Source organism: Ahaetulla prasina, chromosome 2 (genome assembly GCF_028640845.1).
Source record: "Ahaetulla prasina isolate Xishuangbanna chromosome 2, ASM2864084v1, whole genome shotgun sequence".
In the NCBI taxonomy this organism is placed as follows: Eukaryota; Metazoa; Chordata; class Lepidosauria; order Squamata; family Colubridae; genus Ahaetulla; species Ahaetulla prasina.
This window is the reverse complement of record NC_080540.1, coordinates 165,831,063-165,857,254: the sequence shown is the minus strand read 5'-3', so window position 1 is coordinate 165,857,254 and position 26,192 is coordinate 165,831,063. Positions and strand designations below refer to the sequence as shown.

Here is a 26,192-nt window from a genome sequence, read left to right as displayed (position 1 = left end):
ATTGTAATGATGCTATTTGTTTATATATGGTCTAATTGTTAATAATTGATTTATTTTGGATATAAGTTGGAGTTGTAATTTTAGTAATGTTATTTGATTAATTAAGAGTAAGAGATATAATTGGAATTTTATTGTTAAGAAAATTATATATGTCGAGATTGTTTAGAAAATGTTTAGAATACAATGTTGGGAATATGGGAATGAACTGGAGTTAAATGTTAGATTTAAATAAATTAAAAGGATGATGTTTATTTAATGGACATACAAATATGGACTATAAGATATATTTCCTAATTGACTTTGGATAGCCAAATACATTTTAGAAAGTAAATATGGATTATATTGAAGAATAACTCTTGATGGTGTAATATCGGAAGTTGGAATACTGTTTATCATTGAAGAATGGACAGTAAAATTTATGAACTTATATGGCAACATGGAAATATCATATTTGAAGGACTGTTTATGCAAGATATTACGAATGGAGAAGATAGACTGATATTTAAGAACTGGACTGAAAGACTAAAAAGTTAAATAGTTGATGAATAGAAAGATTGTAAATTGCACTGCTACAACCCTTTCTTCGTTTTTATGGAAAAGGGGAGTTAAGGGCTTAAAGATGGGTGGGAGCTTTTGGATGATTAGTATTTGCTCTGGGAAGTCTGAGAGGGGGAGGGAGTGGGGGAAGGAGGGAAGGGGGAGGGAAGAGGGTTAGAGTGGGAGGGATAGGGGGATGTATGGGGCAAAAATTTTTGTAAAACTTTTCTAATTAAAAAAAAAAAAGATCTGTCTTTGTTGAAGACATTGAGAAACCTGATAATGAAATATCCTTGAAATGATGACCCAACAAGACACAAATTGACTAGCAAAGAGTTAAAACTTTTATCTAACAGGAAGATTGTATGAAGAGATAATATACTGGTAGCTGTAACTTGTGCCAGTTTAGCAAGTGCAGAATTCTCTTGCTAAATTGCAGAATTATTTTTTTTACAAGAGCCACAAATGCACTTGCATGTTTTCTTTTCTTTCATATATTTTTAGTTGTCTCCTTTCCCTTTTGTTTCCTTCTTTATATTTAGTCAAATGTTCTCAAAGCTATATCCAAGTTGCCTTAATTTCTGCCCAACGTGCCTAATGTAACTGTAATTCTTGCATTATTTCAACACAATGTAAGTAATTTGCCATTTCTTTCGGTATGTGTTTCATAGAGAAATTAATGTTTGAGTGAAACAGCCTTAAACTAGAAATACAAATGAATATATCTACATATAAAGTAAAGTTACTCCAAGATGGCGCTGATGGCGCCTTGATAAATGCTCTCTGATAGTTTTGCTGAATGTATTTTTTTTTCTTTTTATGTAGACGGAGAGTATATGCACCAAAGACAAATTCCTTGTGTGTCCAATTACACTTGGCCAATAAATATTCTATTCTAACATAAATCTTTTCTAGTTTAGAAGACTTAACTTTGGATTTGGACCAAGGCTGATCTGGTAGTGAAGGCAGAGGGTGGTTCGGAGAACTGGTAGCAAAAATCCCTACCCCCCCCCACATGCCCAGCTGAGCCTCCATGCCCTTCTTTGGCCGAAAAAATGCTTTTAAAAGTAAAAAAAAAAGGGGTCTGATGAATGCGTGGCTCAGCTGGGATCGGCCAAAGAGGTTGTAAAAAAATGCTTTTAAAAGTAAAAAAAAAAAAAGTTGGCCACACCCACCCAGTCACATTACCCCACCACCAAGCCACTTCCACAGAACTGGTAGTAACAAATTTTACATTTCACCCCCAATTTTGACAGCTGGTACCCTTTGTTTCCTCAGTTTCTAACATCTCATCCAAGTTTCTCATTGCCCACATTGTGAAAAATGAGAAAATGGTAAGCAGTATTTTGCCCAGTACCACAAGGTGTCTATAACTCTCACATGCATCAGAATCTCATACAGTACAGTATAGGATTTCCAGTTCATGTCTGTAATTGTTTCCTGCTCTGTTTTTGATATCATAGTATCTATTAACAGTAAATTAGATTCTGTCATTACTCATATATTTCACTCAGGAGGACATGTGCAACTTAAATTGGCTTATGAGGAATGAGCCTATTGACTTATGCTGTACTATTTCTTTATCCAGCAGATAATTCTTTAAGAGATTTAGGAAAGGGAGATGTGATGACCTGTGTTGTTTAAATGGCCTTAAAATGATAAACAAAGTATTTAACCATAATAGCTAAATATAGTTTTCAAATTGTTGAAGTGTTTTGGGATATCAGATAATGTAGCAAATTGTTGAAGTGTTTTGGGATATCAGATAATGTAGCAAAGAAAAAGCAAAGAAATATTTATAAATCTTCCACTTAGAAATATGAGAACCAAGTTTATGCACTCAGAGGCATTCAGTTGGTCACTTTTGAAACAGAATATTCCAGAATGGCAAGGTTTCGGTAGTTTGTCTTAGCATGTTCAGAGTACAGGTACATACTGTATATTGTTGACCTACAACCACAACCGAGCCCAAAATTTCTGTTGCTAAACAAGACAGTTGTTAAGTGGTTTATATCTCATTTTGCAACCTTTTTGCCATATTTGTTAAGCAGATCACAATAGTTGTTAAGTGAATCATGAGGTAATTAAATAAATGTTGTTTCCCCCATTGATTTTGCTTGTCAGAAGCTCCCTAGGAAGATTACAAATGCTAATCTTAGGACCCCGGGATGGTGGGATGCTGCAACCATTGTAAATACATGTTGGTTGCCAAGCACCCAAAGTTTAATAATGCGAGTATGGGGATACGGCAACAGTCATACGTGTGTGAGCTGGTCATAAGCCACTCTTTTTCAGTGCTGTTGTAACTTTGGTTATTAAATAAATGCTTGTAAATCGAGATCTACCTGTAAATACCCTTCCTTGATTTTAAATACATCTGTTGTATCTGTAACCGTGACATGTGGTATTTTTCATTTTAAAAATAAAGAGGTTGCTGCTGAATCTGAGATTGCCCTTCCACTCACAGTTTATGAATGGAAAACTCTTGCCTGTTTGATATCTTTTCTGTTATGTTTTGTGTCTTTTATCGTTCTATCCCAGTTTTGCCTTTAATTTCCTGAGGAAATTATCCATATGCCCTATGTTGTTTCTCCTTTTCCACATCCAGCACCCTGAAATGGCTGAGTGCTCAGGGTGCAGATTTTGGGATTTTGGCAGCTCCTTTTATCATGGATAGAAGAAACAAATACAGAGGAAACTGATTATAATCTTAGCAGATCAAGCTAAGAATAGAATAGAATTTTTTTTATTGGCCAAGTGTGATTGGACACACAGGAATTTGTCTTGGTGCATACGCTCTCAGTGTACATTAAAAAAAAAGATACCTTCATCAAAGTATTATTGAAAGGAATTATTGAGTCTGTCATTTGCACCTCTATAACTGTCTGGTTCGGTTCTGCAACCCAACAAGAAAAACACAGACTTCAGAGGATAATTAGAACTGCAGAAAAAATAATTGCTACCAACCTGCCTTCCATTGAGGACCTGTATACTGCACGAATCAAGAAGAGGGCTGTGAAAATATTTACAGACCCCTCACATCCTGGACATAAACTGTTTCAACTACTACCCTCAAAACGACGCTATAGAGCACTGTACACCAGAACAACTAGACACAAGAACAGTTTTTTCCCGAAGGCCATCACTCTGCTAAACAAATAATTCCATCAACACTGTCAAACTATTTACTGAATCTGCACTACTATTAATCTTCTCATAGTTCCCATCACCAATCTCTTTCCATTTATGATTGTATGACTATAACTTGTTGCTGGCAATCCTTATGATTTATATTGATATATTGACCATCAATTGTGTTGTAAATGTTGTACCTTGATGAACGTATCTTTTCTTTTATGTACACTGAGAGCATATGCACCAAGACAAATTCCTTGTGTGTCCAATCACACTTGGCCAATAAAAATTCTATTCTATTCTATTCTAAGTACAACACTTACAACACTTAATGAAAGTCATAGGGTACAAATTTAACACTTAATGATACAACAGTGATAGTCATAGGCTACAATTAAGCAATCAGGAAACAATCAATTACAGTATAAATCGAAAGGATACAAGCAACAAAGTTACAGTTCATAAGTGGAAGGAGACGAGTGATGGGAACGATGAGAAGATTAATAGTAGTGCAGATTTAGTAAATAGTTTGACAGTGTTGAGGGAATTATTTGTTTAGCAGAGTGATGGCGTTCGGGAAAAAATTGCTCTTATATCTAATTGTGGTTGTAAATGAAAATGGACCAGGATTCAGTTCTACCATAGAAGAACCAAGTAGTTATTATCTTTGAGTTCATAAATTGCAATATTTTCAGTTGTCTGCTTATTATACTTTCCTAGAATTCTTGGGTGTGGAAGTGTCTGTTTTTCTCACACCATTTTCATAAATAAAGGAAGGACCTTATAAACTTAAGAGGACCCCACTACCTTAAAAAAGATTGGTCAGAAAAAAAATATATTTGTATGATCATAATTCTCAAGGAACTGAGCCATACTATTTAAAGGCATATTGGGGAGAAAGCTCTTCTTTTTTCTTAAACAGAGCAGATTTTCTTGTATTTTTCCTAATGTGTACATTATATTTAAATGAACAATTTGTTTAAATTCAATTAAATTATAGTTTTGTAGAAAAGTTAAATGTCTTGTTTTCAGCGTCTTAATCTAACCATATGCCTCAAAAGATTTGCCTGTTATGTCTAATATAATATGCCAAATTGAAGTTAGCAATATTCCATAAATTTACAAGCCCCAAAATGAAAGCAGTCAAGTTAGTTTTTTAATATGTGGCAATTACTATTTATGCTGGTGCCAATTAAATACAAAATGATTGCTTCATGTAGCTTGTAAAGTATAAATACTTTACTTTTTTAATATTGGCTGTACACCGCCCTGAGTCCTTCGGGAGATGGTGCGGTATAGAAATGTAATTATAAATAAATAAATAAAAATAAATAAATAGAAGCATAGCTTGTAAGATAGAACAATGGTGAAATCCAATTTTTTTTACTACCAGTTCTGTGGGCGTGGCTTGGTGGGCGTGGTGTGGCTTGGTGGGTGTGGCTTAGTGAGTGTGGCAGGGAAAGGATACTGCAAAATCCCCATTCCCTCCCCACTCCTGGGGGAAGGATATTGCAAAATCCCCATTCTTAACCCACTCTGGGGCCAGCCAAAGGTGGTATTTGCCAGTTCTCTGAACTACTCAAAATCTCCGGTACCAGTTCTCCAAACTAAAATTCCGCTACCTGTTGTCCAGAACCTGCTGGATTTCACCCCTGGTATAGAAACATTTTTCCAAATATAAAACCAGTTCAGTACTTAATACTATATGTGTAAGAGAATGAATATAAAATCAATCCAATGCCATTCTGTGCCCAAACTGATAAAAGAACTTTATAACTGGACATTTGCACTAATTTATTTTTGGAAAATTCTGTATTGTGCTGTCTCTGTTTAATTTCTGTGTTATAATCTACCATTCAGACAAAACCTTTGAAGAACGCTGTGCGGATAGTGTCATTATTTGCTTTAGCCACTAGATGTCCCCGATGAAGGATGAAGATATACAGTATCTGGATGGACTCATAAATTTATGTTCTCTTGTAAATGAGACAATAAAGTTCTTAGATAGCCTCTTGGCAGGTAACATGTTTCCTCTAAACCACCCATGTCATCTGTGATAGATCATCATAAAATGTTCGATCTGGGCTTCTTTTGAACAGCATGGCAATAAATCCAAACTACAGCAACTAAAAAGACCAAGGGATTGGAAGTGAAATTTACTTTATCCGTGCTTCAAACAGTTACTGTGATTTCCAGGCAGTTTCTAAACATATATCAATATTATGTGCCTGTATTGGATTTTAAAATCCCATCTAGTTTAAAATTGGTATACCTAAAGTTTTGCTTGCATCTACACCAGTTGGTCCAGCTAGTAAGATCATTACTTTTGTTAGCTGAGAAGACACAGCATTGGTCCTCTACCAATTATAGTTAGGCTGTGGCGTTTTCTCCCTGGGGAAGTTCAAGACGTACCATAGTTGTTAATGCTTCTGACGCCAGGCTAAACGCTTTCTGTTCCCTCAGGTATTTTCATTCAGTCATAATCTTGATAGAATTAGTTTTATGGTAGACTTTCAGCAGCTGTTTTTATTTAGTTGTTATATTACTTCAAATTTTTTTACTATCGGTTCTGTGAGCATGGCTTGGTGGGCATGGCATGGCTTGGTGCGTGTGGCTTGATGGGAGTGGCAAGGGAATGATACTGTGAAATCTCCATTCCCACCCCAATCCAGGGGAAGGTTACTGCAAAATCCCCATTTCCTCCTGATCAGCTGAGACTCAGGAGGCAGAGAATAGATGGGGGCGGGGCCAGTCAAAGGTGTTATTTACTAGTTCTCCGAACTACTCAAAATTTCTCCTACCGGTTCTCCAGAATTTTTCAGAACCTGCTGAATACCACCTCTGCCCTCAGAAAATGCCCCATGTCTAGCTTGGGCTAAGGGAACTTTGCACAGGACTAACAAAGCTCCTTGTTAACGAACAGGTAGTTCAGGTTGATGTGGTTATTCTCCCATTTTACTGCATGGTCTGTATTCCCAGTTCATTTTGTCAATGCAAGTGGCAATTTTTTTTGTAAAGCACAATGACTTTTCCTCCTCTACCACCACCTCAGTTTGTAGGAATCCATCTGCAGGGTTCATCAAGGGGTATAGGTAAGAGTTAGGGCTCTAAAGCTGCCATTGGGGCCCAGATTCTTTAAATCAATCTTGTGGATTACTTTTTTATGCCTTTTGAGCTTTACTTATGGATTCTAAAAGCTTGTTTATGTGTGTGTGTGTGTGTTTGTATTTGTAAAGTTACTGTGATCTTAATACTGAGATAAAAATTCCTTAGTTGGAAAAAAAAGCCTGCCAAATACTTACCTTTAAAGAAACAAGATTTATGCTTATTTTATATTATTATGCCCTTTGGATTGAAGTGAAATAAACACACACAAACACACACACACACACACACACACACACACACACACACACACACACACAGAAGTGAGATATCTCCCCCCCCCACACACCCCTCTTCTCATCCAAAGGGCACCAAACAGTGAACAGCTAATATTAAAAACATAGTGCTGAAAAATAATATAAAAAAATCACCCACTAAGGGTCCTATCATGGCATAGGAGGCATGTTTTGGGGCAACCATCTTCAATTATTTCTTCCCCAACAGATAAGATCATGTAAAAGTTTTTTTAGGTTCCTTCCTTCAGAGATTGAGCATCAACTTGTTTCACCCCATCCATATGGTCTCTAAATACTCATTCAGGACCTCCATCTTGTAGGTTAATACTGTTGTGTTTTTGTATGCTCCAAATAATTTTTCCAAGTCATTTCTGAAACCCTACACAGCTGTAAAAAATGCTGATTAAATATCTAAATAGGGCTGTTCAGGAAAGACAATATCAGGGAAACATGGCAGAAAAAAATATGTTAGAAGAAGGGCACATTTATACAATTGATGAGGTCATCTGGGCAGCTCCCTTGCTTTCTAGGCTATTGCTGTGTCCTTTGGTTGACGTTCTGCTTAATTATAGCAGTTGAATTAAGCACATTGCTCATTTCTTTAACTAAATGCCAGTCATGATCTAAAGGCAATTCCCACTGACTATTTGAACTGGACATGGGAGATGAACTTTTTTCAAAGCTGCTTCATTGAAACGCTTTCATGATCTGACCTTCTGAACTTTCCTGCTGGACCCCAAAACTGTCACACTCAAGAGACAATAGAGCAATAGCTGATAGGAGAGCCATTTGCCTCCTTCCCCTAGGTAAGTCCAAAAAAAAGAGGCATCATATCTGCTTTTACATAATACAGCAGCTGCAGTCTCAGCGGCCTTGGTCTTTTCGTTACAGAACCTGGTGATCCCATCCAGCAGTACCAGGAGAGGCTGTGGGAAAAGCAATATGGCAGATTCTAGGTGTCTCAATATAATTGGCTAGGATGAAGCTATGATTAGCTAAAAGTCAATTTCCAGAGGACTAGTTACATTGTGGCAAAAATAACATCCTCAAGGTCCCTTAGGGAACTAGCGAGAATATGATGACTTCTGCTTTCTTAAAGTCAAAGTCACCTCAGCAGCTGCCTCTGATCAAATGGAATCTAGCCCATAAAAGCTTATGCCATGTGTGTGTGTGTGTCTGCGTCTCTCTGTGTGTGTTTGTGTTCATATTTAAATTGACACAAGACTCAACCTGCTGAAGGAACACTGGGGTAGGTTTGAAATTGATCGGTCACAATTACCTAAGTGCTTTTTCACAGCTCAGTTATTAATTAGATTATTGTTCTGTCTCCACTGCCACCCTGCCACTAAAAATACAAAGTGCCAGAATCATTGAGGAACAGGTGAGGTAATTCCCTCAATTGGTACCTTTTCTGATTCTCCCCATTATCTGTCTTCCCAGATAGACAAGACAGGAAACATGATTGGATAAGCTAACTCTACTTTATTCTAAGAGTATATTAACAGAATCTTGCAAGTTTGATAGCACTAATTTCCTGCTGTTTCTTTTACAGCCTGAGAAATTAGGAAGGATACTTTCTGAGTCTGCCTTTCTTCCCTTGTGCAGCTGTGGGCCGTGCCCTTTCTTATCAGATCATTCCCTATGCAGCATCTCTCCCCCCACCCCAAAGTCATTTCCATATACCATTACAGGTAGTCCTCGACTTAGTGACCTTTCAAAGTTACAATGGTATTGAAAAAAGTGCCTTCTAACCATTTTTTGCACTTAACGACTGTTGTAGCATCCCTAAGGTCATGTGATCAAAATTCAGATGCTTGGTTCATTATTATGACAGTTGCAGTATCCCGGGTTCATATGATCACCTTTTGCAACCTTCTGAGAAGCAAAGACAATGGGGAAGCCAAATTCACTTAACATCTGGGTTATCAACTGCAGTGATTCTGAGGCAGGAAAGGTCATAAAATGGGGCAAAAATCACTTAACAAATGTCTCACTTAAGAGAAATGTTGGGCTCAATATGGTCATAAGTTGAGGACTACCTGTATATCATCTCGCCTTTGAGATGAGTGGGACATTACTCCACTTTGGTAATGATGGCTTTATTGTATAATGAGCAAATATAATCAAGTCTCACCAAACAGAAAAGCTGATATTGGGAAACTATAATTGGAAACTATCAGTCTGTCTTTTTTGGCAATCTGGGCTGAAGCCAATTAAACATGCACATAAGAATCCATGAATCTCTAATGAATAATTTATTATAGAACAGCTAAGAATACATACTGAATGATTTCAGCAACTGATGTGTATCATGTATTATTTCTATTTATGATAATAAGCATCCTGTTTTCTTCCCAACCACTCTTTGTAAAGGGCTAAATATGATTGTTGTTGGACAGAAAATACAGTTTCCATCTGTTCTTTGTTTTGGTAACAGTCTGGGATGGATTGAGGCTGTATGTTTCTGACTGAATTAATTTATTCCTCACCTTTCTTCAAACAATTTTGTATGCAGCTTGAGTATTAAATGCAGCATTTTGATAACCAAACCATGACACAAATTTTCCATGGTAAAATGTGTCACTGAAGAATGTATGAAAAAGAAGACTGAATGCAATCTTTCCCCAAATTGGTATTTTCCCATTAGGGGGAATTAACCATAATTTTCAGTCAGGAGGGCCAATATATTTTTAAGTTACCTACATTGTAAGGCTCTAAAACAGTTAGTGCTGACTGGTGCTGTAAATTATGCCAAGCATCAGTATTTTCACATATTTTGTTACAAAAATTTATTGTAATTTTGTTGTAATAAATAACAAAATATAATTAGGTTATTCTAAATATCAATGGTAAGTGAAGGAATCTATTAAGCTAGAATCTCTTCTTAAAAACTGTACAGCAGCCTACAGCCATTTTCAAGAGCAGTCATCATTAGCAGTTAATGGCACAAAGCATAGGCCACATTCCTGTATGGGATAAAATATACTACACCCCATTCAAATGAATGTTGTGCACAATTAATTGCATTAGGTTGAGAATCTTTAGTATCTGAAGAATTTTATCTACGTATTTTGTAAGTAGAGATACTTATAATGAAATTGAAATAAAGTATCTACTCTCTATAAGTAGCGTAATGCAGATTTTTAAAAATCATGATAGTGAGATATAGGGTGATTTTAACATGAATTTGCCTCTGGTTTCTCTCCATGTAGCTCTCCAACATGGTACCTGGAATACCAGTGTCTCCTCAGCAAACTTCCATTAGACCTTCCAGGATTCCTGGTGCATCAGATTGTTTGAAAGATTGAATTTAGGTGGCATTGAATATCCTGAGAGATTAGAGGGAAAGGTTAGGAGAAGCTCATAATTCTGGCAAATGAATTGTGATTGGCCATGCCCATCATGGCATTCACCTTGTGAATATGTCCGTGACAAATTCCCAATATTACCAATATGCCCACTGCCTAAAAGATCGGGCACCCCTGCTTTATGTTAGCGATTGCCTTGATTTTTCAGGCTGCAATCTTGGACTATTGTAGGATGATAGAATTGTACACTAGTCCAGGGGTCTCCAACCTTGGCAACTTTAAGACTTGTGGACTTCAACTCCCAGAATTCCTGAGCCAGTTTTGAGGAACTCTGGAAGTTGAAGTCCACAAGTCTTAAAGTGGCCATGGTTGGAGACCTCTGCCTTAGATGCCTGGTTCCAGCTTCAGCCTTCCTCTAGATCAGGGGTCTCCAAACTTGGTCCCTTTAAGACTTGTGGACTTCAACTCCCAGAATTCCTGAGCCAGTTTTGAGGAACTCTGGAAGTTGAAGTCCACAAGTCTTAAAGTTGCCAAGGTTGGAGACCCCTGCATTTGAGGAAATATCACAAGAGCGTCATGTTCCATTCATCTAATATCCTCCTCCCCAACCTTACTTATCAGATTTTATTTAAGAAGTGCCTCCCTCAGAAACAGAGCAGCAGGATTTAATTCACTATATGTGAAAGTGATAAATGTGATAAAATTAGAAAGCAGGTGCAGATTAACTGCACACACTATTATGCGAAATATGTAGCGGTCACTGTGTATTCGGCTTACAATGGGTTGAGTAATGACAGGCTAGAACATGCTTTGTGTCCTGGACATGCCTTTCAGATGATAAACGTGGGCACTATAACATTTGCAGATGGAAAAACATCTGCCTGGACATAGCTGATTGTGTGCCCATGGGCCCTATAAACCAGTCCAATAAGCTGAAGTGAACCACTGAATATATTTTTCAGCGCTGTTCAGCTTCCTCATTATTTTCTAACTGTCTCATTATTTTCTAACTGTCCAATTTCGGCACTCATATTTTTGAGAAAGTGTGCATGAATTCCCAAGGTATATATTACATTGCCTCAAGTCAGTAGGTTGAATGGGTCTGACTCTGAATAACCCTCAGAGGCATTCACATAACACACGCTTGTAACAAGCCAGAAAAAGAAAAGCAGATGCATTGGCATAGCATACTAAATTGGCTGGGTTTAATCTTGTTTAGTTTTTGTATCTGGGGTTAGCATGTTGTGTAAAGCCAACCTGTTTGGCTAGTTTATCTTTCACTGTATTCTGTGATTCAGTTACAAGTTAAATGTGCTACGTGAGTACTACCTTACTTGTTTAAGATTCCTTATGTGATTGCTGTGCTTAAATTTACACAAGGCCTAACTTCAGGAGCAATCTTATGCTGTTGTCTTAATTGTTACTTTTTGATAGTACAGCTGTAATTGGTAGACATGCAGCAAAGTGGCTTTAAAAAGCCAACTTACCTACATTTAAATGAATCAGCATTTGGACAGCTCCTTATTCACAGACTATCCTGGAACGCCTGTTTCTCTCCCTCTCTCTCTCTCCCTCTCTCTCCCTCTCTCTCTCTCTCTCTCTCTGTGTGTGTGTATGTGTGTATGTGTGTATATATGTGTGTGTGTGTGTATATATATGTGTGTGTGTGTATATATATATATATATATATATATATATATATATATATATATATGTATATATATATATGTATCTAGGTCTTTGGTTATTCGGGTTTTATCCCACGTAAAATTGGAAGTGTCTTGGCGACGTGGGATAAAACGGGGATACGCGGGATAAAACCTGAATAACCAAAGACCTACATACAAACACCCGCGAAAACCTCAGAAAACAAATATATAGAGAGAGGGGGGGGGGAGGGAGGGGGGGAGAGATCATGTCATGTATTTTTTATTTATTTATTTATTTATTTTGTCACAACATCATATAAAAAGGATTATATAGTATATAAACATATATATGAGTAAATATTAGGAGGTATAAGCATCAATATATATATATATATGAAGAAGAAAAGAAAAGAAAACAAAAACAAAAACAAAAACAATAGGACAGGAATGGTAGGCACGTTTGTGCGCTTATGCACGCCCCTTATGGTCCTCTTAGGAATGGAGTGAGGTCAATAGTAGAAAGTTTTTGGTTAAAGCTTTTAGGATTATGGGAAGAGACCACAGAGTCAGGTAAAATGTTCCAAGCACTGATGATTCTGTTACAGAAGTCATATTTTCTGCAATCTAGATTAAAGCGGTTAACATTAAGTTTAAATCTGTTGGTTGCTCTTGTATTGTTGCAATTAAAGCTGAAGTAGTCTTTAACAGGAAGGACATTACAAATAATGATTCTATGAGTTAAACTTAGGTCTTGTCGAAGGCGACGGAGTTCCAAGTTTTCTAAACCTAGGATTTCAAGTCTGGTGGGATAAGGTATTTTGTTGTTTTCAGAGGAATGGAGAACTCTTCTTGTAAAATATTTCTGGACTCGTTCAATTGTATTGATGTCAGAGATGTGATGAGGGTTCCAAACAGGCGAGCTGTATTCTAGAATTGGTCTAGCAAATGTTTTATATGCCTGGACATAAACATATAAATACAAATCTTTCATCTTGCCAAAAACAGAACCCTAATAGTGGGGTAAATGTATTGTGAGAATATCATAACTTGGTTAATAATGGGGCAAGAGTGGTTTAATTTTAACACAGGTTTTTTTAAAATTACAAACACCCAGTCAGCTATGCTTTGGGGATACCATACATATATAGATAAAGATTTGGGGTAGTTTATAAAGCCCTCCCAGCTGTGTTTCAAGAAATAGAGTTGGAGACATAAGAGTTTTTGAAAAAAGTGTCTCTGCTTTCAGAATTATTGCATGAGTTGTTTGGCTGCAGCTCCTAAACAAAGTCTATTACTGCGTGCCTAGCCACCATTAAGGCATTAAGTTTTGCCTTGTACACCCTTGTGCAATAATTCATGGAACACCAGGCACTTCCAGGAGAAAGTGGCTAGGAATTTTCTGTTACATAACATAGCAACTTTGGACCTAGTTAGTATGGTTGTATGTTGCTAGAATAGCCATGAACTATTTTTGATCAAGTTGTGGCTGATTGGATTAAATGAATAAAGAGAGTCTTTCTATAAATTGGGGAAGAAACTGTAATATATTGTTTGAATTGTAAGCCACCCAGAGTCATTGACTGAGTTGGGCAGACAAAGAAAATGAATAAAGAAACAAATACATAAATAAAAGACTCCAGACATGAAAAGCACTTATGCTCAGCAAGGTATTCAGCTTCATGGGAAAAGTAAAACCTTATTTTGTCCCTGTTCTAATTGCTACATCATCTTCATCTGTCAGTGGACATTTCCCTGAAACAAGTATTCTTTGGCTGGGCTTCCCAGAATGTGTGAATCATTCTGTCAGCACTTAAACCATTCTAAGTTCTTGTAAGAATCACAAAGTAAGATGTGACAATAGCATTTACCCTTAAGCTGGTGATAGAAATGCAGTTCTCCAAGGATTTGAAGAATTATTTTATCCATTCTGGTAATAAGCCATTTTCTGTGCTTTCCTCTTGTGAGAAACGTAATCTGATGCTGCGCCATATAGGGCTTTGTGAGTTGTTACTGGCACTTTGAATTAGGTCTATAATTAAAAAGGAACCTATAGGTACCAGTGCTATATAACCTCAAGAGAAATAATACAGGTAGCATTATTCAACTTATAATGGCGCTGAACAAAGTGACTTATGACCATTTTTCATAGTTACGACCATTACAGCATCCCCATGGTCACATGATCAAAATCTAGCTGCTTGGCAACTGACTCAAATTTATGAAGGTTGCATTGTCCTGGGATCATGTGATCACCTTTTGTAACCTTCTGACAAGCAAAATCAATGGAGGAACCAGGTTCACTTAACAGCCATATTACTAACTTAACAACTGCAGTGATTCACTTATCAACTATGGCAAAAATGAGGTAAAACTCACTTAACAAATTCTCACTTAGCAACATAAAATTTGAGCTTAATTGTGGTCGTAAGTATTGACTATGACAGGAGCGATCGGTTGTAGCTTCTGGGTCATTTCCAAAGTCTGCATCATTAGAGCTCTCATTACAGTAATCCAGATGAGTAGTGGTCCAGATGGAATCATAACTGTATCATCAGTTGAAGTGGAGCAACTGCCACCCACCATGGTCCCTACCTGCTATTTAAGTAACAGCTGAGTTCAGGATCCCCCACCCTCTCCCTATCCTCCAAGTATGTATCAGACTTTGAATGAAATAATACTGGATCCAGTGTTCTGTAGTCTGAATGCTTACTGATGTATTGTCCCAGTCAGACCTTGACACCCTCTAAGCACTGTTTTTCAGGAATAATACATGGATACTTCATGTAAACATTTGGGTATTCTAATCTATTATGTTATCTTTCTGTGTCCCTCTGCAGGGCAAGCCTTATGTCTTTGACCGGGTCTTCCCACCCAACACCACACAGGAACAAGTGTATCATGCCTGTGCCATGCAGATTGTCAAAGGTCAGTATGGGCATTGTTTGTTTAAATTTATACCCCGCCCTTCTCCGAAGACTCAGGGCGGCATTGGTAGAATATCAGGTGCTTAATAGGATCGCTTGGGTAGGCAGCAGAAAGAGAATAAACAAGATCCTTTAAAAAGGGCTAAGTTTATTTTTGTCCTTCATCTCCTCCCCCCCCCCTTTTTTTTTTTTTTGCAGATGTGCTGGCTGGGTACAATGGAACCATCTTTGCCTATGGACAGACGTCTTCTGGAAAGACTCACACCATGGAGGTTGGTGTTATACGTTTTAAATGAGAAAATATTGGCCTGATAGTAGCATCTGCAAATAGATCTGATGTTTCAAGAATCAAGGTTATCTGAAGAATTTGGGAGGGCTTGTTGACCTTACTTTCAATTCTTCTGTTCCACTAGGGCAAGCTGCATGATCCCCAACTCATGGGCATCATCCCACGCATTGCCCAAGACATCTTCAACCATATCTATTCCATGGATGAGAACCTGGAGTTCCACATTAAGGTCAGAGACATACAACAGTACAAGGAGGGACCAGTGATGTAGGTAGTGCTTGTTACTTATTTGCCTGAAGCGTTCTGATCTATTCCTTAATTCCAGAAGATTCTTAGAACGTTAGGCAGATGTCCCATCACTTGCCTTTCTTGCACCAACTAGTGCAATTCATGCCCTTCATGGAAAACAACTAGATGGTGGTAGCAGCCCCGTGTCTTTGAGTAACAGGTTCTCTTATGTCAGTGCTACTAAGGATATGCTTGATCTACAAGTTAAGACTGAGGAGAACTGTAGTAAACCATATTTGGAACCCACTAGATTGATAGAAACTTGCTTTTTCTTTGTCCTGTTGCTCCATTGTATTTGTTATTAAAAAGGCTAAAAGCTTAACAGTTCCCATCTGGAAGATTCGAGTTACCTCTTTGGAATGTTTGAGAGTGCATAGTTGTTTGCTGCTTGAAAGGCACGTATCCTTGAGGACAAGAGGATGGGTAATTCCCATCTTCCCGTTTTTCATTTCTTTATTCCTTCTCCTCTCAGGTTTCTTACTTTGAAATCTACCTGGACAAAATCCGTGATCTGCTAGATGGTGAGTGAGCTTCAAGGGAAATATCACGTGGGGTGGAGAGCAAGTCAGGTGATAGAACAAATCAATGGCCTGGGAAGAATTTTGGCAATTGTGAGGATAGCGAGTAATTTAAATAAAACATATTTCCTTGGATTCATTGAGTTCTCTTGGACCCATTTCTTTTTCATTCACAGTGACGAAGACCAATCTCTCCGTTCACGAGGATAAGAACCGTGTGCCATTTGTGAAGGTGAGTTGTTGGGAAATTGAATTAATATATTTCCTAAAAAAAATCAATACTGGGCAATGATCAATTTCAATACCAAATTTTACAGCTAGAAGAACAAGATTGAAAAGTCTGTCTTTAGGTACTGTAGTGCTAAAATCAATGAAAGCATTGCATATTAAAAGAAGTTCTGCTATTTTTTTTAAAAAATGACACATAATAGACTTGTGTAAAACTAGCATAATCTACAATATTGTGCATGATGGGAAGATTCTCCCCAAAATTTCCGCTCTTCCTAAATATATACTTTTTTAAGGACAGATAGACAATCTCCAGATGTTTTAAGTAATTATATTGTACAAATGTATACATTTTACATCAATCTCAAGCAGCAAAATCAGTGGCAAGGAATTGTGGGAGTTTGTAGTCCCTTACAACCAGTAGACACTAAATCAACTACTTCTGTTATAGAGCATTTGCCTTGGGCATGAAGTCAGGTAAAGTCTATGGAATAATAATAATAACAACAACAACAACAACACTTAGACTTATATATTGCTTTACAGTGCTTTATAACCCTCTCTAAGCAGTTTACAGAGTCAGCATATCGCCCCCAACAATCTGAGTCCTCATTTTACCCACCTCGGAAGGATGGAAGGCTGAGTCAACCTTGAGCCTGGTGAGATTCGATCAGCCAAAGTGCTGACAGCCGGTGATCAGCAGAAGTAACCTGCAGTACTGCACTCTAACCACTGCGCCACCGCAGCTCTATATTCTCAATCATCCATATCATGGTTATCTCAGAGGTGTTTTTTCAAAAGGCAACTGGACTTTGTTTTTTCCTTGAGGAAGACATTTTGCTCAGTGGTGGGATTCAAATAATTGAAACAACCGGTTTTCTGCCCTAATGACCAGCTGGCTGGATGTGGCCAGGGGGTGTGGCCAACGGATGTGACAGCGCTCAGCCTCCTGCAGCACTCTGCCAGTTAAAATGGGGTGTGGGGGTTAATTACAAAATGTGGGCTTTGCTTTGTGACATCCAGAACTAGCGAGCAAGTGGTGTGAACAGCACAGAAAATACACTTTTGTTTGGTTATGAAGAAACATCCCCGAAGTCAGATGTACACTAAATGTAGACTGATTTTTAGCTAGGTATCTTCTCAGCAAACAGCAAATTTTGAAGCTCCAGGTAAAGAGGATTCATTTTAGGATGAGTAACCACAGTTTGCATGTTGGAGGTTTCTAAAGGAATGCTGGGAAACTGTATTTTAAAGAACATTTGAGGGAGGAGTGCAGAATAGCTCTTCTCTGCCTGAGGCTGTAGAGACCTGGCATCAATCAAAACACAGTTTGTGAAGCAACTGATCAACAGTGACAGGGTAAACCACTAATATATGAAAATAAGAGCAAATTCCACTCCCTTCTGGTACTGATGATGTTACCTAGTTTGATAATGAAACATCTGCAAGAAAACCATCAAGCTCAGAGAGCACCAAGGAACCCACAGTTCAACTATTAGCTACAAATATTTTCTTCTATCGATATACTTTTTGGTTAGAGGGACTCAGAGCCTGCATTATATGAGAGGGCTCCCAGTGGATTTCATTTTAAATTTTGATATGATTTCTGTAAATAAGGGAATGTAGAATTATAATGGCTGAGTATTTGATCCTTCATACATCAAAAAAAAAAAAAAGGCTAAGGGATAAACAAATAAAAACAGATCTGAAAAAAGAAAAGGGTCAGAAAAGAAAAAGAGTGAAAGTGAAAGAAAGAAAGAAAGAAAGAAAGAAAGAAAGAGAAAGAAAGAAAGAAAGAAAGAAAAAGAGAAAGAAAGAGGAAAAGAAGAAAAACTGAAAAAGAATGACTTCCAACTTTCTTTGGTACAGATATAAGTAAAAAATATATCAAACTCTTACTCTAAGATTAACATTTGTCTACATTATTTCCATAATCCTATATCTAATCATCAAAGCCCAGATCAACTTTTAATTTCAATTTCTCACAAAAGGTCCAGTAATGGTTCATTTCGCTTTAATCACTATTTGTTAAGGAAACCACAACTGATCTATTTAATTGCACCAAATTCTAAATAAAACAGGAATGGAAAATCCTAAACTCCAGTCTAGGCCCATGCTTCTCAACTTAGGCAACTTTAAGATGCATGGACTTTAATTCTCAGAATTTCCAAGGCAGCTTAAACTTGCCAAGACTAAAAAACGCTGATCTACAGGCAGGGATTTTTCCATTCCTCTTTTACTGGTTCTTACTTATGAGCAATGATAATGAAAAAGCCTCACTTCCACCCCATCCCAGAGCAACCACCATTACCTCACTAACCTGCTTTCCAGCTCCGTTCTCCTGTGTGCAAAGCAACAAAAGAAGATCATGTGACTACCAGTTTAAAAAATGTTCAGTCAGACCTTCCAACTTCTTGGGGGTGGGGGAAAGATCTCATAAAGTTGGAAGGTCTGATTGAACATTTTTTAAACTGGTAGTCACATGATCTTCTTCTGTTGCCCTGCATGCCAGAGTACAGAGCTAGAAAGCAGATTAGTGAAGGAATGGTGGTTGCTGCAGAATTTTGCCAGAGGCCGTAAAGGCCCAAATCGGGCCGCAGGCGGGAGGGGCACCCTTCCAAGCTGATCAGCACAGCGGGTCCATTCGCCACCTCCCAGATGATCAGTGTGGCTCCAAATCATGCCCCTGCAGCCTCCCCACCCTGAATGACAACCCCGGTGGGCGGGGAGGGGAGGGGCCACCCAGTGGTGGGATCAACCGGTTCACCAAACTACGCAAAAAATTAACAACCGGTTTGGCTGAACTGGTCCCACCACTGATTTTGCTTCTCACCCAAGAAAGTCAGTCAGAACTAAAGACACTTCTTGGATGAGAAGCAAAATGTCTTCCTCAAGGAAAAAACAAAGCCGAGTTGCCTTTTGAAAAAGCATCTTTGAGATAACTCAGGAAAAGCTACGCAGGTGCAAGGCTGAGGGAGATAACTAGGAACAAAACTGAAGGGAGTGATGGGATCAGGAGCAAACTACTGTCTCTTTTTTTGCTTAAGGGTTGCACTGAACGGTTTGTCTCCAGCCCTGAAGAAATCCTGGATGTTATTGATGAAGGAAAATCCAACCGCCATGTGGCTGTCACCAGTGAGTTTTGAAGACAGGCAATTGGGAAAGGAGAATGGTGTATGGAACAGGCAGTTGGGGAGCCCACATACCAGGCAGGAAGAATGTCTGCTTCACTAGGACCTTTTCAAGTGTTGTTGCTTTTTTCCTGAGAACTTTGTACCTCCTTTGCTTTTGCACATCCAGAAAAGCAGCAAAAAAGAGAGGGCGGTTTATGTCAGATTGAGGCAGTGATTTCAGGCAGAAGATGCCAGGATGGGGTGGGAGCTGGTGGCAAGACACTGGAAATCCTTAAGCTGCCAGTTTTGGTTAACCCAGAGAATGGAAAATCATGTTCGGTGCCACAGGCTGCAAAAAAGCTTTGGACCAACTCCTTCATTGGTTCAGTGGGTCACAGACTGCACAGATAGGTCTGTACTGAAGAAAATGTAAGAAAAGAAAAGTTCTTGTGCTCAGAGAAAATCAGAGTGATATCACTTAAGATTGTAAGGACCATGCTCTGAAGCAGGGGTCTCCAACCTTGGCAAGTTTAAGACTTGTGGACTTCAACTCCCAGCAAAGCTGGCTGAGGAACTTTGGGAGTTGAAGTCCACAAGTCTTAAAGTTTGCCAAGGTTGGAGACCTCTGCTCTGAAGGACAGAGCATAGATTATGTGTGTTGCCAGTGGAGATGTAACTTTCAGGAAAGGGCAGGCTCTTACAGTGTTGGGGTCAAAGACACCTCTCCATATTTAACCCAGATCTTTATGATGGCTGTGTGAGGCTAAATGAGCTCCTGTTAACATATTTATACACTAATAAAAAAGTACAACTATCCCTTAAAGGTTACAGCAGCCAATTTTGATAAAGCTGAGCAGGACTAGAGATGGTTAGTTCTTAGAGAGAGATTACCAGTAAATCTCAGCCTCTCCATTTAAAGTTGAGAGAAAGCAATAATCATCCAGCAAGATTTTTTAATTGTCACCAAGAGATAAAGTAATGACATTGCTGTCTCTTACTCTCAATCATGCTTAAAGTGTAAAATGTACGTTGATCACAGGCTAGGTCTAATAAAAACTGAAGTATGGCCTAGTATACAAATGGCAACCAGTCTGATGTAGTGATTAAGGCATCAGGATAGGACTGCTTTGGACATGAAGCCAGTTGGGTGACCTTGGGCCAGTCACTTTCTCTTAGCCCTAGGAAGGAGGCAATGGCAAACCAATTCTGAAAAACCATGCCAAGAAAATTGCAGGAACTTACCCAGGCAATCTCTGAGAATTGGACACGATTGAAGGAAAGAAGGGGGAAAAAAGTGTACAAATCTCCCAGTTACTGTATATAAAGAATCCTGCATCAAAGACTAGTATATCATTAATCAAAGGATTCTTTTTTGTTCTCAATTTATAATTAGGAAGCAGTCACAACTCTTTTTATCACCTATTTTGTTTTGTTGTGTTTTTTCTGCAATACAAGTATTGTATAGGACTTGTGGGCGTGGGGAATGTGGATTTCCTGTAGAGAGTTGAAAGTAATATAATTCTTAGTATATTCAACTGGAGTAGCGTTTTGATACTGCCTTTAAATTATTGCTTATTATCTCAAATCAAACAGTTTTACGTGTTTCTGTGATGTTTATTTTTAGACCTGGACATATGAGGATTAGAGTAGAAAGCAGACAACAAACTCATTTGCTAAGCTTTTTTCAATAATACTGCCAATCTCCATGCCTCGAAGAGCCCTCAGTGGGTTGAATATTGTACAATTTCACTGCAGGAAATCTCTGCCCAGGCTTTCTTTTTGAAAAATAAAACAGGCTTGTCTCTTTCTCTTCCTTAACCTTGCAGACATGAATGAGCACAGTTCTCGGAGTCACAGCATCTTCCTTATCAACATTAAGCAGGAGAACATGGAGACTGAGCAAAAACTGAGTGGGAAGCTTTACCTAGTGGATTTGGCTGGCAGCGAAAAGGTGCTCGGGGCTTATAAGAGATCTGAGTGGGAAAGCAAGCAGAGTTTGATTTATTTCATAAATTAAGATCAGCATCATACATATGGAGCATGGTGACTTGGGTGGTTAGGACACTGGGTTGGAGGTTAGCAAGCTTGCATTTGAGACCTGAGTGCTGCCATGGGGTGGGTGAGCACTTGGCCTTTGCTCCAGCTCCTGTCAGGAACAGGAAAGAAGCCCCAAACTGGGCGTCCCCTGTGAAACGGTGATGTTACCAGCTAATCATTTCAATCTGGAAGCACCTTGGTGTTTCTGACATGAGTGCAATGTGGACATCATACATGTACTGTATCTCAGCAATGCCTTCATAAAATATATACCTTGAAGCTAAGACTCATTAAAATGCCATTGTTGTGACCCCAGGCCCAAGTAGGTAGTAATAAACTTAGTCCGTGGAAAAACAAACTTTATTCGAACAGTTGGGAATTACTTCATTCCCAGCATCGTTCAACTCAAAGTAAAACAAATGCCTCCCAACACAAATTCCTCAGTTATCTCACAGACCTTAGTCCAATTAGGCAAACTGCCAAAGCCCCTTCCTGGCAAATATCCAGAAGCCACAAAAACAAAGACATATACAAAGCAGAGGATGAAGCAGAAGTTGTTTTCCAGCAAAGCTGAAACACTGGTGCTGGTCTGTTTTAAGCCTTATGGGAGGGGCCAATCATCTCTTGGCCCTATCCCGAGTTGTCCTCTCTGCTTGAGCTGCTCTTGCCTTCTAGCAGCTCTTCTCATGCGTACATTAGGAACAGCCTCCTCCTGTTCCTCTGCCTCATTACTATCAGGTTCTGGAGGCTCTGGAGTCCGCACCTCACTTCCTGATGGCCCTGGCCTCACCTCAGCCTCATCGCTGTCCGACTCCATTGCCAGCTCCTTAGGCTGCTGACAGCCCACAACAGTCGTACTCTCCTCTCCTGAGCATCAGGAAACCCATTATTTGAAGGACAGGTCTCAAAATCAGTATCTTAGGGATCTCCAGAGAGCTATGGGCTTTAAATGCAGTTAGGTGGCAAGTCTGAATAGTGTATTGAGAAATCACTGAATGGGAGAGTAGGTCCTGATTTGCCAGCCATAATTGTCTGCCACCCAAAGGAAACGATAGGGAGCTTTGCTTGAGCTTTCAGATGTTTGGGACAATTACTTTTCATTGGTCTCCACGTCTGTCCCAATTCTTCTGGGCCTTCTAGCTGGTTCCGTTGGTTTTCTCCCAATACCTAGGAAGCTTGTTTATTCAGAGCAGAAAGCCTCGTTTAGGATTTCATATAACATACAGATGTATCTCCTTTATAATAAACAAATGTCTTCTCCTGGCAGGTCAGTAAGACTGGAGCTGAAGGAGCTGTGTTGGATGAGGCCAAGAATATCAATAAATCTCTGTCGGCACTTGGGAATGTTATCTCAGCTCTGGCTGAGGGCACAGTGAGTAGTGCATCCCTTAACAAAAAGATTACTTGCCAGCTTTCCCCATCCTGGTGCTATATGGATATCTAGGGCAGCGGCCTGCAACTTTAAACATTCAAAGAACAATTTGGACCCGTTTCGCGCAGAAAAGAAAACACAGAGCCACAAAACCTGGGTGGGTGTGGCCAACTCCCACCCAATCACATGACCTGCCCCAGCCACGCCTACCTGGGTTTTGGAGCTCTGGGTGTTTTCTGTGGGAAATGGGTCTCTCTCTCTCCCTCTCTTCTATTTTGCATTTTTTCCTCTCCCCCTTCCTTCCTCTTTCTTTCCTTTCTCTTCCCTTCTCTCTCATTTGTTTCCCTCTTTTCCCTCTCTCTCATTCTCTCCCTCCAGCTCTCTCTCGTTTCTCTCTCTCTTCTCTCTCTCATTTGTTTCTCTCTCTTTTTCCCTCTCGCTCATTCTCTCCCTCCATCATATTCTCATTTCTCCCTTTCTTTTTCTCCCCCTTTCTCTCTCTCATCTCTCTCTCTTCTCTCCTTCTCTGTCTTGTGTGTGTGTATGCTCCCTTTTGAACCATTTCCAAAAACAGGCGAAGATTGGGGTTTGTTTGTTTGTTTTGCTGATGTTCTTTCTTCTTTTTTGGGTGCTTTTTACCATATGATTTAAATCAAGAGTCATTTCAGATTCCCAGATAAATGAAGCTCTTCCCCCCCACACTGTAGCTCCCTGTCAGCTGGCTGCCCCGCCTCTCACCCTCCCCTCCCAGTCACTCCTTGCGTAGCCTGAGAAGATAACGGCGGGGATGGATATTCACTCCAAACAAGAGGGGAGCGTTCCTGTACTTGCCTTTCATCTCGCGGAGGCTTCTTCTGGCGCGTCTTACTGCTATGCGCACCTTGGTTGCTTGGGGAGACGCATGGCTTGCTCTCTGCCCCAAGATGCTGGCCAGGGACGGCTACAGCCGATGCTCTGCATTGTAAATGGCGTCCCCTCCTCCTCTTGAAGCCCATTACGATGCAGAGCATTGGCTGCAGCTGGCCCAGGCCAGCATCTCAGGGTGGAGAGCAAGTTGTGCATCTCCCCAACCAACCGAGGTGCGTGCAGCACTAAGAAGCACCCAAAGAAGCATCCGCGAGATGAGGGGCAAGTACAGGGGCGCTTCCCTCTTGTTTGGAGCGAGTCTCCATCAGTGATAGGATTCAAAAAAAAATTACTACTGGTTTTGTGGGTGTGGCTTGGTGGGCATGGCATTGCTTGGTGGGCGTGGCAGGGGAAGGATACTGTAAAATCTCCATTCCCGCCCCACTCCAGGGGAAGGTTACTGCAAATCCCCATTTCCTCCTGATCAGCTGGGACTCAGGAGGCAGAGAATAGATAGGGGTGGGTGCAGTGAGAGGTGGTATTTCTGCTACCAGTTCTCCAGAACTGGTCAGAACCTGCTGAAACCCACCTCTGGTCTCGATCCCCGCCATTGCCCTTACCTTCTCAGACTACGTGAGGAGTGACTGGGAAGGGAGGGCGGGGGATGGGACCAGCCGACAGGGAGCCACAGCAAGGGGATGAAAGAGCCGCATGCGGCTCTGGGGCCACAGGTTGCCGACACCCCATCTAGGGATTTTATTTATTTATTACATTTATATGGCCACCCATCTAGAGTACATGACTGTGGGTAGAATGAAAACAATAAACAAAATGATAAATAACATAAGCAGCAACCAACAGACAAAACTAACAATTCTTCCAATTAACACAACCAAAGGGAAAAAGGAAAACAACCTCTACCAGCTGTTTTGGGAGTATGGGAGTTGGCCTAATATCTGAAGTTATAGCCCAATAACTCCCAAAATTAATTCTTGATATGACTTTGGGACTTCTGGGAATGGTGGTTCAACAGGCTTGAAGAACTTAAGTTTGGGGGAAAATGTAGCAAAAGCATCTGATACAGTCAGAACTGCTGGGAATATGTTGACTGCTCTAGAAAATACACTGCTACCTGTTAATTATTTGCTTCTGATGATTTAGGTTTTCCTTTCCTATCTGGAAGATGAAATTTCTAGATGAGTTTGCTTCTCCCTGTCCATTGGATGTATAGAATTTTTTTTTTAATTAATAAGAACTGTGAGCAGATTGACATTTCTGCGGTCAATTTTGCCTGTGTGAAAAAGGCCAAATATGTTCACTCCCATTATCTCATGCAGAAAAGCTATGTGCCCTACCGAGATAGCAAGATGACCCGTATCCTGCAGGACTCCCTGGGTGGGAACTGCCGCACAACAATGTTTATCTGCTGCTCTCCTTCCAGCTATAATGATGCTGAGACCAAATCTACTCTCATGTTTGGACAGCGGTAAGCATACTGACAGAAATGCTTTTTGACTGGATATTATTTTGAAAAGGCTACTATTGGAATAGCCAAGTAAAATGATTCTGCTGCTATTTCGGAGATGAGGCATCTAGGGAAAGGACTGACTTCAGCTGTGGCAAACAAGTCTTGCATGGAAAGAGCCATGGTTTGATCATAAGCATCTTCTGCTGAGGTAAACTCTAGCCTTAAAACCTATTCCTGCTAGTCAATGAGCAATGTAGCAAAGTAAGATCTTCCTGTATTTTTAGAGCTTCAGTCATCTGCGTCAATACTAGGAAGATGGTCAGTATAATAAATAGGGTGTAATGGAATGTCTTAGAAGAAAAAAGAAGCAGCAAGGTGAATGGAATCAATTCTGGTGGCAATGAGTACACTGTTGAAAAACCTGAATGATCTGATTATGGATACATCACCATGAAGAAAATGTATCTATGTGGTTGCTAGGAGTCAAAAACAAGTCGGATCAATCAACCAACCAACCAATCAATCAATCAAAGCAGTCTTCTCCATAAAGATATTCTCTTCCATTTCAGGGCCAAGACAATCAAGAATACAGCATCAGTGAATCTGGAATTGACAGCAGAACAATGGAAGAAGAAATTTGAGAAGGAGAAGGAGAAAAACAAGACCCTCAAGGAGACAATTACAAAGCTGGAGGCTGAGCTAGGACGTTGGCGCAATGGTAGGTTGGGTGCAAAGAATATAAAGGTCCCCTTTGCTTTGCTGTTAACTGCATTCATGTTTGGTCTTTCAGAATTAAGTGAGATTAGTAGTAGATGTATTTCCTGTATATCAACCATATGTTGACAGGTTTACATATGAACAAAAGGCTGGTTTTGGGGTAAAATTTATGAGTACCTGAAACTAAGCAATGAGAATTGCACATTTCTTCATTTTTCTATAATGCCGATAAATTTTTGGAGTGGAATATTTAAAAAAATGCAAGGATGCAAGCAAGAATTATGGCTCCAGTGCATTTGCCTAATAGAAAGACTTTGGGAATGGATATCAATGTCCTGAAATGCCACATTGCTTCACCTAAG

The 26,192-nt window shown here is 39.5% G+C and overlaps 1 protein-coding gene across 1 annotated transcript in view; it reads left to right on the top strand.

Annotated features, from left to right (window-relative positions):
- The window catches only part of KIF5A (kinesin family member 5A), a 65,968-nt gene that overhangs the window by 14,926 nt on the left and 24,850 nt on the right, over nt 1-26,192 (top strand). Inside the window, exons 2-11 of the mRNA XM_058169032.1 lie at nt 14,868-14,955; nt 15,153-15,226; nt 15,368-15,472; nt 16,004-16,052; nt 16,226-16,281; nt 19,325-19,412; nt 21,217-21,341; nt 22,695-22,799; nt 24,983-25,131; nt 25,683-25,831. Of these exons, the coding sequence (XP_058025015.1) occupies nt 14,868-14,955; nt 15,153-15,226; nt 15,368-15,472; nt 16,004-16,052; nt 16,226-16,281; nt 19,325-19,412; nt 21,217-21,341; nt 22,695-22,799; nt 24,983-25,131; nt 25,683-25,831 (988 nt within the window). The remainder of the gene's footprint in view (nt 1-14,867; nt 14,956-15,152; nt 15,227-15,367; nt 15,473-16,003; nt 16,053-16,225; nt 16,282-19,324; nt 19,413-21,216; nt 21,342-22,694; nt 22,800-24,982; nt 25,132-25,682; nt 25,832-26,192) is intronic.